The sequence below is a fragment of the Colletotrichum godetiae genome, assembly GCF_030913485.1.
Source record: "Colletotrichum godetiae strain CBS 193.32 chromosome Unknown BDP55scaffold_19, whole genome shotgun sequence".
Classification (NCBI taxonomy): Eukaryota; Fungi; Ascomycota; class Sordariomycetes; order Glomerellales; family Glomerellaceae; genus Colletotrichum; species Colletotrichum godetiae.
Window position 1 is genome coordinate 205,958 of NW_026851267.1, and position 16,331 is coordinate 222,288.

The 16,331-nt window shown below is 53.9% G+C and overlaps 5 protein-coding genes and 1 non-coding gene across 6 annotated transcripts; 3 read left to right on the plus strand and 3 right to left on the minus strand.

Annotated features, from left to right (window-relative positions):
- Positions 1–577: 577 nt before the first annotated feature.
- BDP55DRAFT_t164 lies at positions 578–668 on the minus strand. Its single transcript has one exon. It is a non-coding gene; the product is annotated as a tRNA-Val (tRNA).
- A 2,233-nt stretch (positions 669–2,901) lies between these two features.
- On the plus strand, positions 2,902–4,773 carry BDP55DRAFT_693637 (uncharacterized protein; the record flags this gene model as incomplete). The annotated part of the gene is made up of 2 exons (XM_060577249.1): positions 2,902–4,691; positions 4,761–4,773. The coding sequence occupies 2 exons, from the start codon at positions 2,902–2,904 to the stop codon at positions 4,771–4,773; spliced, it is 1,803 nt and encodes a 600-aa protein (XP_060429932.1).
- Positions 4,774–5,017: 244 nt separating this feature from the next.
- On the minus strand, positions 5,018–7,362 carry BDP55DRAFT_693638 (ankyrin repeat-containing domain protein; the record flags this gene model as incomplete). Its single annotated transcript, XM_060577250.1, has 2 exons — positions 5,018–6,872; positions 6,920–7,362. 2 exons carry the CDS (start codon positions 7,360–7,362, stop codon positions 5,018–5,020), a joined length of 2,298 nt encoding a protein of 765 aa, XP_060429933.1.
- A 1,181-nt stretch (positions 7,363–8,543) lies between these two features.
- BDP55DRAFT_662753 (caffeine-induced death protein 2) lies at positions 8,544–9,529 on the plus strand. Its single transcript, XM_060574825.1, has 2 exons — positions 8,544–8,830; positions 8,888–9,529. The coding sequence occupies exons 1-2, from the start codon at positions 8,764–8,766 to the stop codon at positions 9,409–9,411; spliced, it is 591 nt and encodes a 196-aa protein (XP_060429934.1). The 5' UTR covers positions 8,544–8,763; the 3' UTR covers positions 9,412–9,529.
- A 1,112-nt stretch (positions 9,530–10,641) lies between these two features.
- BDP55DRAFT_742670 (tetratricopeptide) lies at positions 10,642–13,527 on the plus strand (the record flags this gene model as incomplete). The annotated part of the gene is made up of 3 exons (XM_060580469.1): positions 10,642–11,545; positions 11,591–12,706; positions 12,760–13,527. 3 exons carry the CDS (start codon positions 10,642–10,644, stop codon positions 13,197–13,199), a joined length of 2,460 nt encoding a protein of 819 aa, XP_060429935.1. The 3' UTR covers positions 13,200–13,527.
- Positions 13,528–13,646: 119 nt separating this feature from the next.
- Positions 13,647–14,894, minus strand: BDP55DRAFT_728291 (anthranilate phosphoribosyltransferase; the record flags this gene model as incomplete). The annotated part of the gene is made up of 1 exon (XM_060579418.1): positions 13,647–14,894. One exon carries the CDS (start codon positions 14,892–14,894, stop codon positions 13,647–13,649), a length of 1,248 nt encoding a protein of 415 aa, XP_060429936.1.
- Between the last annotated feature and the right edge of the window lie 1,437 nt (positions 14,895–16,331).

The window sequence follows — 16,331 nt, forward strand, 5'->3', positions numbered from 1 at the left end:
GCCCAGGGCATGGAACAAGGACAGAGAGGACTATATCTCGGGAAGCACCATCGTCGGCCCACTGACTCAAGAACTTTGAATCTGGACAGCTCAAGAGGCCTGTTATGGGGCAGCTATTAAAGGGCAGGGGACCGACTTTCACTTAGTCTATCGATGGACTACCTCAACTGCTTCCAGGACTCAATCGCTGGGCAGAGGGCATATCAATTTGGGTAGTTGGCGAGGGAATGAGGCAAAGCTGTAGTGTGTATCGTACAACAGGTCTGAGAACAAGACGGAAGATCGAGTATTGTTCAACAAAGATAATTTGCATGGGGGGCTGCACGTAATATCGGCCATGAGAGCCTTGCCTTGAAGAGATCGAAGCAATGATAGTTGACCATCACCTTCAAATACGCCCCAAACAGCTGATGTCGAGCTGCGAATTCCCTAAACGAAGTAGTCCTACGTCAAAGCAAGATGAAGTAGTGGTACAGCCTATACATCACAAGTTACCAAAACAGCAGCAGGTTGAAACTTGAAAGAGCATTGTAAAGAGGAACAAAAACTTCGAAAGCCAAGTCTCGAACGATTGCTATGACCGTGGCAGGGCTCGAACCTGCGATCTTCTCGGGATCAAGTGCACATGATTGTGAACGAGAAATCATAATCCACTAGAACACACAGCCGGTTGACGATGGTGTATATGTGGCCGTTTTGGGTCTAAAACGAAAACGCTGCAGGTCTCCGAAGTGGAAAGCTACTCTTCAGCCGTTTTGGTGTTGGGACTCAATGGGAGGTTACAAGTTGTCTGCATGATCAGGGACATACGGGAGATGGTCGAGAAGGAGTGATATCATTCGAGGCCAAGAACTGTGTTATAGACCATAGCTGCGATGCCATTCTTGGTGGCATTTTTGCCGATCATGACATTCTCGCATGAGCTCAAGTTAGTGTGATAGTGTACAAAGTCTTGCAGTCAAGAAGTGGGCTTCTTCTTATTTTTGTTCTGAATCAATTTGCCCATGTAGCTCTCTTGAAGTCACAGATAGCTTAACTCTCCACTTACACTAGCATCCCAATAGAAATATATCTGAAGGTCTGTTGGAACTAAACGCAAGATGTCATAGTCATACAGAAACATCTAAGCTCATATGCCAGCGCGAGTCAGGGAACAACGCCGGAGAGAGAGTGCCAACAAAATTTTAGCTAACTAATCGTTCAACATTACGAATGACTGCACAATACAATCTCCAAGTCATACTACATTATATAATGGTAGTCTATTGTATCAATTTGACTTTCAGCCCTGTCAACGCCAAGTACGCACAACGCTGAATGAGGCCAAATCATGCTCATCATTCCCACCTCTAATCCAACGCGTTTGCGTCCTTAAATTAAAGAGGGCAGACAGCTCCAGTGCACAGATCAAAGCTATCCGTAAAAAATTGCTGAACCCCGTAATCTTGGTATTCATGAATCAGACTGATCATTGATGCGGGCTTCGGCTTACTCCTTAAGAGGCCATATGCAGTTACGACACGGGCCTACGGCGACGCCTTAAAGTCCGCACCTTGTACGTTTCCACTTGCAAGCTCGGTTTCGCATCTAAGTCACTTCAATTGAATGAAAGAATGGATACATGTACACGCAATTAGTCTTGGGCTAGGACACCGTTCGAGGTACTTTTACATATGTTGGTAGAGAGCAGCAAACTTTTGTACCCAGCTCACCCGCAAGCTGGCCAATCTTCTTACGTTTTACAACTCAAGCTACACAGCGAGTTTACTCATACCTCCATTCATTCGTTCCTCACCATGTTGCCATCACTGCTCTCTTTAGCTGCTCTCGCCACCATCATTTCGACGGCTCATACCGCTCCGATGCCGGCATCATGCCGCCCGACTTCGAATACTGCTGTTGGCTGGGCCATGTGCTTTGAACCCTCTGTAGGGTGCGACCCAGGCCAGAGGTTTGGAGAGTACATTGCGAGAAACATCCGACACGAGAAAGGCATCTGCACGACGACAGTTGAGGTGAGTTGGCCCTTGGACTTTGGCTCGGATCGATTGCTGATTTCTGGTCTAGTTCACTTGTTGCACGAAGTGAGGTGATCGTAAGGAGAAAGAGAGTGTTGCTTGATGCAAGTGGGCTCTTTGGGGAACCTGGCCAGTGATGGCTGGTTCCGCGAGCTTGAAGCTGCACCGAAATACATACACTTACATAGGGAGGTTTTTGAGAATGACTTATTTTTAATACCATTTTCTTGTTCTACTTCCACATCTGTTACACCCTTCCGACTCACCGCAGTTGCGCTACCTCCACGTTTGACAGGCAGGCACATTCAGCTATGCGAAACATCCAGTCATGAACCGAACCGCTAAGCTGTGCAGGCTGCTGTAGCTTCGGCCATCACAACATCTCTCTTGCTGTTGTCTTTGAATCCTGACTGAAGAGGCAACCCATGGAATGATTGAGTTTCTGGTGAAGTATTCGGTAAAGGTTGCCAATCACATCTGGCGCAGAACGCCACATAGTGCATATGTCCATTTCAATATCCAATGACTCCCGTCGCCGCCTTATCGCGATGCAGCGGCACTCGTCCTCATTGGCCCCGTACTCTCTGCACCCTGGTTGGTGGTGGTGATGCCCTGCTTCAGCTTCTAGCTCTATGCACCGCCGGTAAGGCGCACCCGGCGCGTGCCGTCAACGCGGGGGTTCAGCTCCCCACGGCCACGCTTTCGTGTGATGGTGTGTTCGGATGTTCCCTCATGATGGCAGTGCAACTTTTATAAAGGGTTCGCGAGTTCCCGTTGTTTTAGGGAGAGCTTTGTCGAAACAATCCGAAACTCCTTTTCAGTAAGCAAAAGAACCATTAGCAAAGCCCGCAATCATGCAGTATAGTCACGTCCAGCCACGCCCATGACCATCTCCGTCGTAACCTATCTCCTCCTCTCACCTCTCTCCGCAGCAGCGACCCCTCCCTCATCAACGACCAACTGGGCTCCCGAACCAAACGGCCGCGGCACCTTTGGCCTAATCTGCTCCTGTGTCCTCACCCTCACAATATGCGTCTGGACGGCCCTCCACCTCAACGTTCCCGCCGCGCGCTCCACCCTCCGGAGCCGATCATCAGAACGGACAAAGTGGGTCCTTTACGGGATCTTCGCGCCGGAGCTGGTGGTCGCTACGGCGGCGGCGCAGTATATCGTCGCGAGGTGGCTCAAGAGAGAGATTGAGAAGGATGCTGTGAATCGGAAGGGCGATGTAGATGGGGCATCTACCTATAGAGAGGGGATGGAGACGTTTTCGAGGCATACTTGGGACATGACGCAGTGTTTCTATGCCGTGATGGGTGGATTCGTCGTCAATGTGCCGTCTGCCGAGGACGAGACGGCGCTGAGAGGAGTTACGGTCACGCCGGAGGGTATCAGGCTACTATCATTCATCGGCAAGCTGCCGCGTATTCACGAATCGCAGATCCAGGATAAGAGCAAGGCGGATTGGATGGCCAAGTCACTTGTCTGTATACAGGCTGGGTGGATGGTCGCCCAAGTCGTCGGCCGTCTCATCAAGAGACTACCAGTCTCGTTGCTCGAGATCAACACCTGCGGACACGTTGCTTGCGCTGCGCTGCTGTATCTGCTCTGGTGGAGCAAGCCCCTGGACGTGCTCGACCCCACCATCCTGGACGAGGGGAACGAAGATACGATGGCATTGATGATGTTTTGCTCGTCAATGAGCGCCGTCGACGGTGTCACTGAGATCCGGTGCTTCATGTACATACCACCTGAAGACGCGGGCACGGAAGGGGTCCGAAAGGAGAACAAGGACAAGATCCTCATCACGACTCATCTATCCATCGGCTCACCTGGTACCAGGGAGCCCTCTAGATTTCTCGGCTTCGACGTAAGTGACCTTCGTCCCTACTCGTCGCCAGTGGACGTCGACATTCAGCGAAAAAGAGTATCTCGGAGCGCGTACATGTACCACATCGACCAGGCGAAACCGACGGTGTCCTCGGAATGCCAACAGACATACTTCGTCTCACCCTACACCGAGCTCAGTCTTCGGCACGGTACGATCTATTGTCGAAGGCTCTTTGCCGATGTTCAACGACATGAGAAACCTCACATGCCTGTCAATCCAAGACGATTGGCGCAAGCTGCAACGGCCACGGATTCTCTCTGGGTAGAATGTATTTCCCGCCCGACGTATGCTCAATTCTACTTCACTTCCGTGCCAACCGTTGGCGTATTCCTCGGCGAGACGGATTACCTCGTTCCGCACATCGTCAACTTCCCATCCATGTCGAACCTCGGGCTAGGTCAAGTCAACATCCACCGCGACGTCCTACGGTCTGTTCTCGCCCTGACGGCAGCAGCGTACGGTGGCCTCCACCTCGCGGGCTGGCTTGACCACTTTCCAACGACGATAGAACGGACACTCTGGCTGGCTGCATCGCTGGTGATCACATCCTCGGGCGTGGCGCTGTGGGTCTTCTTCCTTGCTCGACAGCTTTGGCCGCGGTTTGACGTGTTCATTTCTGGTGCGGCACCGGGGGCGCAACTGGCGGGGACGACGTACCAGAAACCGTGGATGAAGAGAGTAAAGTCATTTATTCTTTGTTTTGTGCTGCTGGTGTGTGTTGCCGCGAGGGTGTTCTTGGTTGTTGAGGCGTTTATCAACCTCCGCGAGGCTCCTGCGTCATTGTATGAGACTCCGGAGTGGACAGATTTCTTTCCGCACTTTTAAGAATAGAAATTGTGAATACCTAAGAGCTGCACGCTGTAATTTTGGCATCGCCCACCGATCCGAGAGCAGATGGCAAGATTTGGGAGGTATTGACAAGTAGAACTATTGTATTTGAATAGGAAAACGGCGTATAAGCCTGTGGTGATGACCTCGTCGCGTTGATAAAACGCCTACGTGCATTCGTTGGGGATCTTCTGATATCGAGGTAGATCTTCGATCAACATAGGAAAGGTACTACTACTAGTGTGAAGCAAAAGTGAAAGTGAGGTAGGATTTCTCCGCGTCAAGTCTTGAATTTCCATCCCTCAATGAGTCGGGCAATTTTCAGGTGACCTTTCTGCCTGGCGAGACCGGCAGCAGTGCCCTGGCGATACTTCGCTTTCGTTTTATAGTCTTGGAGAGACTCGAAGACGGCGCTGGCATGAACTAACCTCGCACCATGGTGTAGCAACAGCTTCACTGTCGCATACTGACCCTTGACGGCCGCATAATGCAGCGGCGTTGCGCCATGGTGATCGCGTTCGCGAACATCTAGTCCAAGGTCCATCAGAAGCTTCATCATAGCGGGATGCGCCGTGCCGTAGAACATCAGGTTTGCCCCTGACATTGACCGAGCTCTGAGATACGCTCCGGCGCTGATGAGAAGTCGCACAGTGGCGAGGTGCCCTGCCTTCACGGCAGAGAAGAGGGGGGTGAACCCTGGCCAGGTTCTAGTGTCAAGGTCGACGCCCGTGTTGATCATTGTCGCGAGCACATCGTTCTGTCCGTAGTGGGCTGCAAGATGTAGCGGCGTTATGCTAGAGTTTCGCAACAAGGGAGTCGTAAGGTCTGCACCACCTCGGATGAGGGCCATCGCAATCCGCGTATTGCCGGCTTTGAGCGCCTGGCATATGATTCTCTCTGCCCCGGGGGCGGAGTGATCTACGTCAGCACCGACCTCAATGAGATATTGGGCTGCCTCAAAGCACCCCAAGTGCATTGCAATTGTGAGAGGAGTCTCTCCATGTTCTGTCGTCGGATCAATCTGCGATCCGGCCTTGAAAAGAAGTTGCAGCACCTCAACTCGGTTCTTATGGGCTGCCATGTGAATGGGCAGGTACCCCTCGCTGCCAGCAGCATCAAAGTTGGCACCCCGAGCGAGGAGAAGCTTCATGGTACGCAAGTCTCCGGCTGAGGCAGCCGCGAGCAAGGGAAAGTTGCCCTTCGAGCTCGGCAAGTTGACGTCGGCCCCGGCCCCAATCAGCACCTCGGCGATATCCGGACAAGCTGTGGCTATTGCGTACGTGAGGGCGGTATGCTCGTTGACTCGTCGGTCGAGGTAGGCGCCCTGATCTGAGAGGAACTCCGTCATGGGGCTGCTTCTCATGGATATGGCGACATGGAGTGCCGTTCTGCCGTTTTGCAATCGGGTTTCCAAATCCGCACCGTATTCGAGTAACTTTTCGATAGCATTGAAGCGGTAATTCTGTACGGCTGCTATCAGAGGCGTGCGCGTTCCCAAATCTCTGCGGTCAACCTCACCCCCGGCACGTATGAGCACTTCCAAGGTGTCGTCATCTTTGGCCGACATCGCGGCGTAGTGTACTGCCGAACACCCCAGTGTATCAACGGCATTGACATCTGCACCAAGTTCGCATAGTAGCGAGACGACCTTATCGGAGTATCCGTACTTAATCGTCGTGATTAGGATTGTGTCGCCCTCGTCTCCCCGACTCTCAAGATCAGCTCCAGCGATAGCTAGGAAAGTTACGAGAGATGGAATCTGGCGACTGAGGGCTCGGCGAAGAGGACAAAGTTTTGAGCCGAAGCGAGGTGCATTCGGGTCAATGCGCTGCAAGAGGAGCTTCACCACGGCGGCTTCGTCCCCCCGATCGATGGCATCATGTAAGTCCTTTGTTGTTCGCATGCTTTGCTTGTATAGTATGCCTGGCGGCGGTCTGAGTCTCTTTAGAGCCGAACGAACTTCGAAGGAATCGTTGACGGGTGTAATGTCTGCCTCTGGCCTTGGTCGTGGGCCAATGGTTGACAGGCGCAGTCTACTGCCTTTGTTGAGTACTGCCGGGCTGATCGCACAATCCCATGAGACTAGGCGGGATGAGTGCATGAAAGTAGAGTGATTCTTGGATGTCACATGTTCGCTATTTCGGTGAGCAACGTTCGCGTTACTGGTCCGAGTTTGACATACCTTGGAACACAATTAAGGAGAAATGTAAGAGATTGACGGTTGGTCTTGAGTTGGCGTTGAATCTGCCTGAGAGAGTCTTCGTTCCAAATGATGGTAATCTGACCCGAGGACATGTCGACGGCACTGTCGCTCGTCGCCGGGCGTATTCGCATACTGTAGAAGTCGAGAGATGACAATTCTGTAGAAATTGAGTCCAAGGCATCCTGGCAGGATTGATCGAGGAGGACCGGGTCAAAAACGAGGGTTTCCGGTATCGTTTCGCGCAGATACTTGAATCGCCGTAGAGTATCCGTGACAGCACGACACTCCTTGGCAAGATCAGCCAGCGTCACCGGTGCCGTATTGAGACTATTAGCCACGGTGCTGTATCGGTCGGTTAGAAGCTGTGATGTGCGTATCAGGTCGGCCAGGCTGATGCCGGGCTGGCGTCCCGGGGAGTCCATGACCGGTCACCTTAGCAGGTGGACATTTCTATGCGGAATTCCATCAGGATCGGAGAACAGACCCGTCAACCTTCAAAGTTGGGAGGAAACACCCTCTTTTAGGTTGGAACAGAAGAGGGATAATGGGGAAACATGTCGCGGGGCCAAGGAGCCAAATCTGGCAATGGCCCATTCCTACGACGAACCAGTACCAAACGGTTCGCACCCGATACGGTATTTGGGGCGATGCTAGCCAGGGGAGACTATTGAGTGCAATTTGGCGAGATGAAGAACAGGCGAGCCCAGAAATCCGGGAGCTTGTCAGGGCATGGTGGTCACGCTAGGACAGAGACCCTCGAGAGGATTGCTTGGAAATCGCATCTTCGAGGATGACACGACGGATAGAATATCAGTTGGTTGCAACCACGAAAGAACGAAAGTCGAAACACGCCAGGCTCGATGCTTCAGGCGGCTATATTGAGATCAACCGGGAGATGATGGCCGGCTCGTCATGAAGGTGGAAACATCGCTCGAATCCCACGTCTCCATATTGGTAGGGTTGCAAAGGACAAACCTTGACATACGCTAGACGTGGGTAGGGATGAATGCATCGTCGTCCGTGTGCTTCCCAGGGGTCTGGATGGCATCCGTGGGTTGATTCAACTTGAGGGCAGAAGACGCGGTTGACGCTTGTCATAAACACCGTGGCGAAATAAAGACCGATCTCGCGGGGTTGAAGATTGCTATTTATTGCGTGGCTTCTGGAACTATCGAAATCTGACAGGGCGCTAGAAAGCAATGTCTGCGTGGCTCTGGAGCAGGATGTCTTGACTTTTGGTGTTGGGTCTGAGCGGGCACACGTGGGTGGATTGTCGAGAGTCTGCGGGAGAGAGAGACAAACCAACCACGAAGAAAGTTGATCCCTGAATTCCCACGTCGAAGCTTGGACCACGACGGATCGTGGGTCCACATCCGTAAAGCACAGGCCATCTGTTCCGTACCGAGGATCTTCCGCCGTGGCTCCACCAGGACATTGATAGCACGTGACTGGAATCGATAATTTCGTGTGGGTCACTTGACGGGTGAGTGATTGGTCAAATAATCAGCACCAGTCGGAGCTCTTCCAATGCTCCCGCCCTCAAGGATACGTACCTTATCGCTGGGTGTCCCCGAGCTTTCGAGCTTACTTACCTACGGCTCCCCGTCGACGTAATCGAGTGTACGGTGACCACCACATCAATAGCTCTCAGTCTTCCGACCTGACATGTTGATGCATGTCGAACAAGAGCACACAAATTTGCTATTTTCTGAAACAAGAATTTCTACATAGTAACATCCACGCTGGCGAACATACTTTGGAAGAAAGAGTCGTCATCCGCGGCGACCGGCGCAATCCCCTCCAACCCTCCGTCTGGCGACATCATGACCCAACCGCCAGCTCAACCGCATCTTACACCCCAGTTCTGCTTCTCGACAGGATCTTTGAGGGGTGAGTTCACCAACGCCAGTGAATTTATGTCCTCTTGGCACTAATACACTCTTCAAGACTTTTTACGGCTGTCTCGCGCCACCATTGACGACTCGATCACCCAAAACCTCAATGCCCTAGTAACACCCGCGCGAGCCGGCTTCGACCCGACGTCGACCTCACAACGAACACCGCGTTCCTTTCCTCGACAGATAGATCCGCAGGCGTGTCAGAACTTCAAAGACCAGGTGCTCTTCCCGACATGGCATGCGCGAGCTGAAGTTCTGCACTACTGCGGAGTGGTCGCCACAAGCCCAGACCCCGACGATCCAGAGGCTCTAGTCCAACAGATCGAGGCCGCCAAAGACAAGGAGCGAATTGTTGACGAACGTCTGGATCCATACTCTGGGCGATTCTTCCCTCGGGAGCCTCGGACAGAGCAGCTCGCGATGCTTATTCGGCAGGAAAAGGGCGTGGAGAATATTGTGCGGACGAGAACGTGGGATATGGTCAAACAACGATGCGGCGAGTCGGCAAACACGTGGGAGGAGGCTCTCGTGGGCTGGCGCTCAAGAGCGGCCGTGAAAGGCGATGGTCAATAGGTCGGCGAACACATTGTTCTCAGCGGCTGGACCATTATTGTATATATGTACACCATGTACCTGTACCAACCATGTACCACAATACCAGATGATTGACGATAGATACATACAACATAACACCAAAGTAATTCCGAGCCTTTGTACTCATCTGAGAAGAGGCGTAGTGATAGGGACAGGAACCGTAAGGAATGTGAAATCTTGCGCCTCAAGGTCCTAGAGATGATACAAAATCTGGCCTTGATCTCAAGGTATCTAACTACCTCATCAACTCACCGTAGTTCATGGCATGGGGAGAATGTCTTGTCTGTGTTTTCCATCTTCATTCACTCAACCATGATGGGCATTATGAGATCACCAGTACTGGCAAGGACAGCTCGACAATGAATCCACCGTAGATTTTTTTCGGGCCCGATCAAGGCTGTCGAATGCTTTTGTCTTCTGGAACCGCTCAATCCGTCATGAATGATAGTACACATCTCAGAAATCTCAGCAGCGCAAAGGAACACGGAGCTGTAAACGGTACTTGGTGTCGAGGATTCGAGACTGACAGACCATCCCCCACTAAAACGGTGGATAGGCCGTTCCTGAGCGGGACGTGCGCAAAAAATGCAGCCACTGGTGGTTCGATTTAGATGCGGTGAAAACGGACGTGATGGGACCGGGCTCAGGTCTGCCCCGCCAAAAGCCCGCCGTCCCGCCAAACGGTCAGGCCCAGTATCGTACGGATGGATACAGTGGTGGCGGTCGCTGCAGGGCGAAGACGGCGCACTGAGCCCCCATCGAGGGCAGCCAGCTCAGCCTTGGAACAACTGTGTGGCCAGAGTCTTCCATCCAGAATCCCACCCGTTTACGTCGAACCTTTGTGAACACTTGCAGCTCCGTTCGTGGACTCGCACACGACCAACCTTTGACTTTCCACCCCACGCTCTCGAAAAGGTACGAGTCCTCGGTCCCCGACACAACCGATCTCTACTCTTTGCATCTTATCCGTCCTCTGCTTTTTCCACCAAGTCAGTGGCTCACTTCCGTCACACGACTGCAGCAGCTACCCCTCCTTGACCTCCGAGGACCCCTCCAGACAAACTGCTGCGGACCAGCCTTCCGAAGAGTTTGCATCTCTAGCGACTTTTGGGATCTTCTCAGCGTTGCGAAACTCGGGTTCTCCTCGACGACTCGATATTCTTTCCCCTACAGCACCGGCGATTCGATCTCCGGCCCATTACCGATCCGATGCCGCAACCTCTCAATTCGAAAGAGGCTTCTCTCTTTCGCGCCGTTATCCGCGCCTATGAGGACAAGCAGTACAAGCGCGGTCTCAAGTCCGCCGACCTCATTCTCAAGAAGAACCCCAAACATGGCGACACAATGGCCATGAAGGCTTTGATCATGAATGCGCAGGGTAAGACAGAGGAGGCCTTTGCTCTGGGTAAGGAGGCTTTGACGGTGGACATGAAGTCGCACATCTGCTGGCACGTCTACGGCCTGCTGTACCGCGCCAACAAGAATTTCGAGGAGGCTATCAAGGCATACAAGTTCGCTCTGAAGCTCGAGCCCGAGTCAACGCAGATCCAGCGTGATCTTGCCATTCTTCAGGTGCAGATGCGCGATTATGCCGGATACATCTCAAGCCGCACTGCCATGCTGCAGGCCCGTCCCCAGCTGCGCCAGAGCTGGACTGCGCTGGCTATCGCTCACCACTTGTCAGGTGACCTGTCCGCCGCCGAGAACGTCCTCACCACCTACGAGGGAACGCTGAAGTCCACGCCATCCCGTAGCGACTACGAGAACTCCGAAGCCGTCATGTACAAGAACACCATCATTGCCGAGCAGGGCGAGTACCAGAGAGCTCTCGAGCATCTCGAGAGTGCCGCGAAGCATAATCTTGACAGGCTTGAGTACTTGGAGCTGCGCGCCAAGTACTTGGTCAAGCTGGGCAAGAAGGAGGAGGCTATTGCCGCATGGGAGGCTCTCGTTGAGCGCAACGCCGACCGCCCTGCTTACTTTGAAGGCCTGGAAAGCGCTCACGCCTTTTCCGACAGCGACGCTGCTGCCAGAAAGGAGGTTTACGAAAAATACGCCAAGAAGTTCCCACGTTCGGATGCTCCTCGCCGCCTACCCCTGAACTTCTTGTCTGGTAAGTGTGAGCATACGTCTTTGTACTCACAGGGGCTAACACGAGCAGGTGACGACTTCAGTGCTGCAGCAAAGGAGTACTTGACACTCATGTTCAACAAGGGCGTTCCGTCGACTTTCGCCAACCTGAAGCACTTGTATTCCGACTCTGCCAAGAAGGAGGCCCTCGAAGCTCTCGCCCAGGACTACCTTAAGTCGAGCTCGAACTCGGAAGCTACCAACGGCGATCGCTCCAAGGGAGAGGCCGCTGCTCTCTACTTCCTTGCCCAACACTACAACTACCATCTCAGCCGTGACCTCGCCAAGGCTCACGAGTACGTCGACAAGGCTATCGAGAAGGTTCCCGACAGTGTCGACTTCACCATGACCAAGGCCAGGATATGGAAGCACCAGGGCAACCTGCAAAAGGCCTCTGAGACCATGGACAAGGCCCGAGCTCTGGATACCCGCGATCGTTACATCAACACCAAGGCTGCCAAGTATCAGCTGCGCAACAACGAGACGGAGCAGGCGTTGAAGACTGTAGGCCTCTTCACCAGGGCGGACACTGTTGGCGGCCCCCTCGCGGATCTCTTGGACATGCAATGTGTCTGGTTCCTGACCGAAGATGGCGAGGCCTATGCCCGTCAGGGCGACGATGCCTTGGCCCTTAAGCGCCTCCACACGGTTCACAACATCTTCGACGTCTGGCAAGAAGACCAGTTCGATTTCCACAGCTTTTCCCTGAGAAAGGGCCAGATTCGCGCCTACGTTGATATGGTCCGGTGGGAAGACCACCTTCGGGACCACCCCTTCTACTCAAGAGCCGCTTTGGACGCCGTCGCGATCTACCTCAAGAGAGCCGACCGTCCCGCGACGAACGGCGTCAACGGTGACGCAAACGGCGACGATGCCTCTGAGAGAAAGAAGGCTGCGAAGAAGGCCAAGAAGGAGCAGCAGCGCCTGGAGAGGGAGGCAGCTGATCGCGCGGCAAAGCAAGATCCCAACAAGGGCAAGCCCGCCAGCGAAGAGCCCAAGAAGAAGGACGAAGACCCTCTCGGCCTGAAGCTTTTGGAAGCCGAGCCCCTGAGCGCGGCGATGCGATTCGTCGCCCCCCTTCTGCAATTCAGCCCGCAAAACATCAACGCTCAATTCGCCGGCTTTGATGTATACCTGCGCCGAAGTAAGTTTAACTATGGTATCTCTACCTCTTGAACAGTACTGACACATTTACAGAGAAGTACGTTCTCGCCCTGCGTTCCCTCAACGCTGCCCGCGAACTCGATGCATCGCACGCTGGAGTTCATGAGCGTGTTGTCGAGTTCGCTCATGTCGTGCGCCCGGCACTTGAGAGCTTGCCCGCGAAGGTGCAAGAACTTATTAAGTCCGAGTTTACTCCTCCTGCTGGCGACCTCAAGAAGTATAACGAGGAGTTCCTCTCGAATAACAAGACCAAACCCACCCATATCGTCGCCGCCCTCAAGACACGAAGAGTGCTTGGTGAGGACAGCACCAAGGCCGAGGCCGACCTTGCGAATGTCGTCAAGGCACCTGATGCCACTTTTGAGCTTGCCACCGAGGTGTATAACCTCTTGAAGGCGTGGAGGAGTAGCGAGGCCGAGACGCTCAAGAAGGAGGCGCACGCGAGGTGGCCGGAAGTAAGCCTCTTCGCCTAGGAGTGCAAGCCCTCATCTTTGTCGCCAATTCGGAGGATATGGAACCAGCTCAGGCGAAAATGAAGGCAGGTTGTCGGTTTCAGTATTGCGATTTATGCAATCAGATACCCGAGCAGTGGGAAGCGTTTCCAAACGGTCATGGGTGGATGTGTTTCCTCGGTGAGCGGGAAGCCAAGGCTGGGTAAAGGTCCGGGCAATGAACGCGTGCATCGTTGCGGCATGTGTCGAATCAAGGACATAGTTGCATCATCAAAAGTTGTGATAGAAGAGAAGGCTACAAAAAAGCGTACCGAGACTCTAGATTCCCTCTGAGGAGCAGCTTTTATTTCGTGATGCGTTCTGTGTTGAGGCCGTGATATTCCATACCTTGCTTCTGTTTGGTGTCTGTTGGCCCCTATTCCCCTTGCCGGAGTTTTCATAGTACGGTACCCTCAAGTTACACACAATCTACTGACTGAAGCTATTTGTAACGTCGACAAATGCACTCCACTGCTTCCAGGCCTCGCCGCTCTTAACAGCCCAGCGCGCCCTCCGCACACCCTCCTTCCAGCGTCCTCCACCAGGTCCCCTTTCGGTAATCACCTGGCCGTCGTCACCGGGGCCCATGTTGCTCGTCTCGGCCTCGCAGATACCCGACGTCACAAACAGCGTCGCGGCGTTCATCAGAACGAACTCGAGAATGGGATCGTCATCCGCCATCTCGCCCTCCAGTATCCTCCTCAGAATCTCGGCATTCTCAGCCGGCTCTTTACCGGGGGACACGGTGTTGAGAGGGTGCGTGCCTAGACCGAAATCACTCGGCTGTACCTTGAAGTGATCCGCCACGACCTCCCCGTCCGCCGCCTCGCTCAGCCTCCAGACCAGCGTCGGCCCGGCGCAGCTGACTTCGTCCAGCTCCTCCTCGCCGCAGATAATCATTGCCTTTTTAGAGCCGCTAATCTTGAGGGCCTCGAGGAAGACGGGGCCGAGCTCTTTTCTCGCTACGCCGATGACGCGGGCCTCGAGGATATCCTCGACGGGATTCGCTAGGGGTCCGAGGAGGTTGAATATTGTCCTCCAGGGGAGCTCTTTCCGGATGGGTGCTACGTAGCGCATGCCCGGGTGGAAGACGGGGGCGAAGAGGAAGCCGTAGTTTGTGGCGGCGTAGACTTTTGAGATTGTGGCCGGGGAGACGGCCATGAGGATGGGCGGGCGGGGTTGCATGTTGTTGACCAGATCCGCGGAGCCGGATTTGGAGGTGCTGGCACGGTTGCCGTGCTTGGCGACCAGCAGGAGGGAAGAGGCGAGGATGGAGGCGGTGGTGCTGATGTTGAAGGTGTTGTGGGCGTCGCCTCCCGTGCCGACAATGTCGCAGAGTCCGCCGGCGTAGGTCCCCGCGCCGAGGGCCTTTTGCTGGACGACCTTGGTCAGGTCATCAAAGTCGACTTTGGCGGCGGCGCGGCGCATGTAGTGTGCGGAGCGGGCCATTACGTCGGCGCGGCGGTCGAGGTTGGTGAAGTGCAGGGCGATGAGGAGGGAGGCGGCCTGGGTGTCGGAGACCTGGTGGGTGAAGAAGTGGGAGATGGCCTCGGCGATCTCGTCGGCGCTCACGGCGAGGCCGGCGTCCGGGACGGGCCAGAGTTTCTTGAGCAGCGGTTTGATGTCGATGAGCGGGAGGGCGGCGTCGGACCCCGCGACCGGAGGTTGTGAGGCCATGGCGGGGTTGTTTTTTGTGTGGTTTCTGTTTCTAGCCTTTTGAAGTTTGGCGAGGTGGGATGATGGAGATTGCTATGATGAAGTCAGATAAAAAATCAATTGACCGGCATAGGGGTGTTTTACTTATCAATTGAGTCACTGAGAGCAATGAGATGTGAGTCAAGAGGCCCTTGAACAGTGAGAGATTGTTCAATGTGAGAAGTCAATGTGAGCAATCCGCTAGGTATCTGAAGCGGTACGGCGGTACGGCGGTACGTACTGGCCAAATGAGCGAAAGAGGTTGCGGCCCACAGCTGATTGGTCAATTATTGCCTGATTTAGACGGCACGGGGGAATCTCATTGGCTCTGAAGGTGTGGGATACTTGCCGTTCACGCCAATAAGGGAATCTCCGCTCCCGCTGCGTTGGAGGGGAACACAAGCACGTACAAGCAAAGTATGGGTAAAGTGAAAGCTTAGGTAAGGCAGGGGAAAGTTGTGTTATCCGCATCTTAATTGATTCCATTGCTATTCGTAGTGACTTACTTGGTGATGCCAGATGCTGAATGCCGTTCTCTTTGTGCGTAGGTTTTCGATGCCTGCCCCGCGTGGAACGTTGACTGTACCATCTCAAAAACAAGCCGCGGATTACGGTACGTATTCACTCATAGCTTAGGTACTTACCTGACTAAAAGGCGATAAAGGCATTGTGCCTTTCCCCCCCCTTTCTATTGTCTGCTCAGCCCAGGCTTGCGTCTTCCCTCTCCCTTTTATCAAGTTACTTTCGGCCAACACAATGCGAAGCGGCGGTTGGACTCGCGGCATAAGGAATCTGCAGCGCCGCTCGCCCATCGTCTGATGAGTGATTCACCAAGGCATACGAGGCATACGACTTTCTCTTGCACGCACGACCACTTGTTTCCGTCCTGTGTTGAGGATCGAGGAACCATGACATCAACAGCTTTATACCGACACATGACTAGAGGTCCTCCACGATTGGAAGACGCCAGCGCAGCCAAGGCGGGAAAGTCGGGCTTCGTGCAAGCTGTGTCGCCGGTGTCCTTGAGTCGCCCGGTACCTGACCTGGCTTACTCACACCAGCAAAACGGATCGACGGCCAGCAAATCATTTCTGTCTCTGAAGTAGCCATGAACCAGACGTGTCGCATTGTTGGCGTCCATTTCCCCTCAAGCCACTCCTAGATAAGGTATTTGTCCGGCCCTGCCCTGCTGTACCTACTTCGATTGGGACGTCTACCTCACCTCTCGTCACCTGTCCAGCCTGGCCTTACAGAGAGTTACACCACAAAAGGCACATGCCAACCTCTCAAACCCGAACATCTCGGTTCCCATCGACTCTCTCTCCTTGAATGGTTGCATCTCCCCGTTCGGTTGCATCACGAGTGTGAGGTGCGTTCGGGAGAGCACCTCCGCCGTGGTCAGGCGGCCGCTACGGGCGC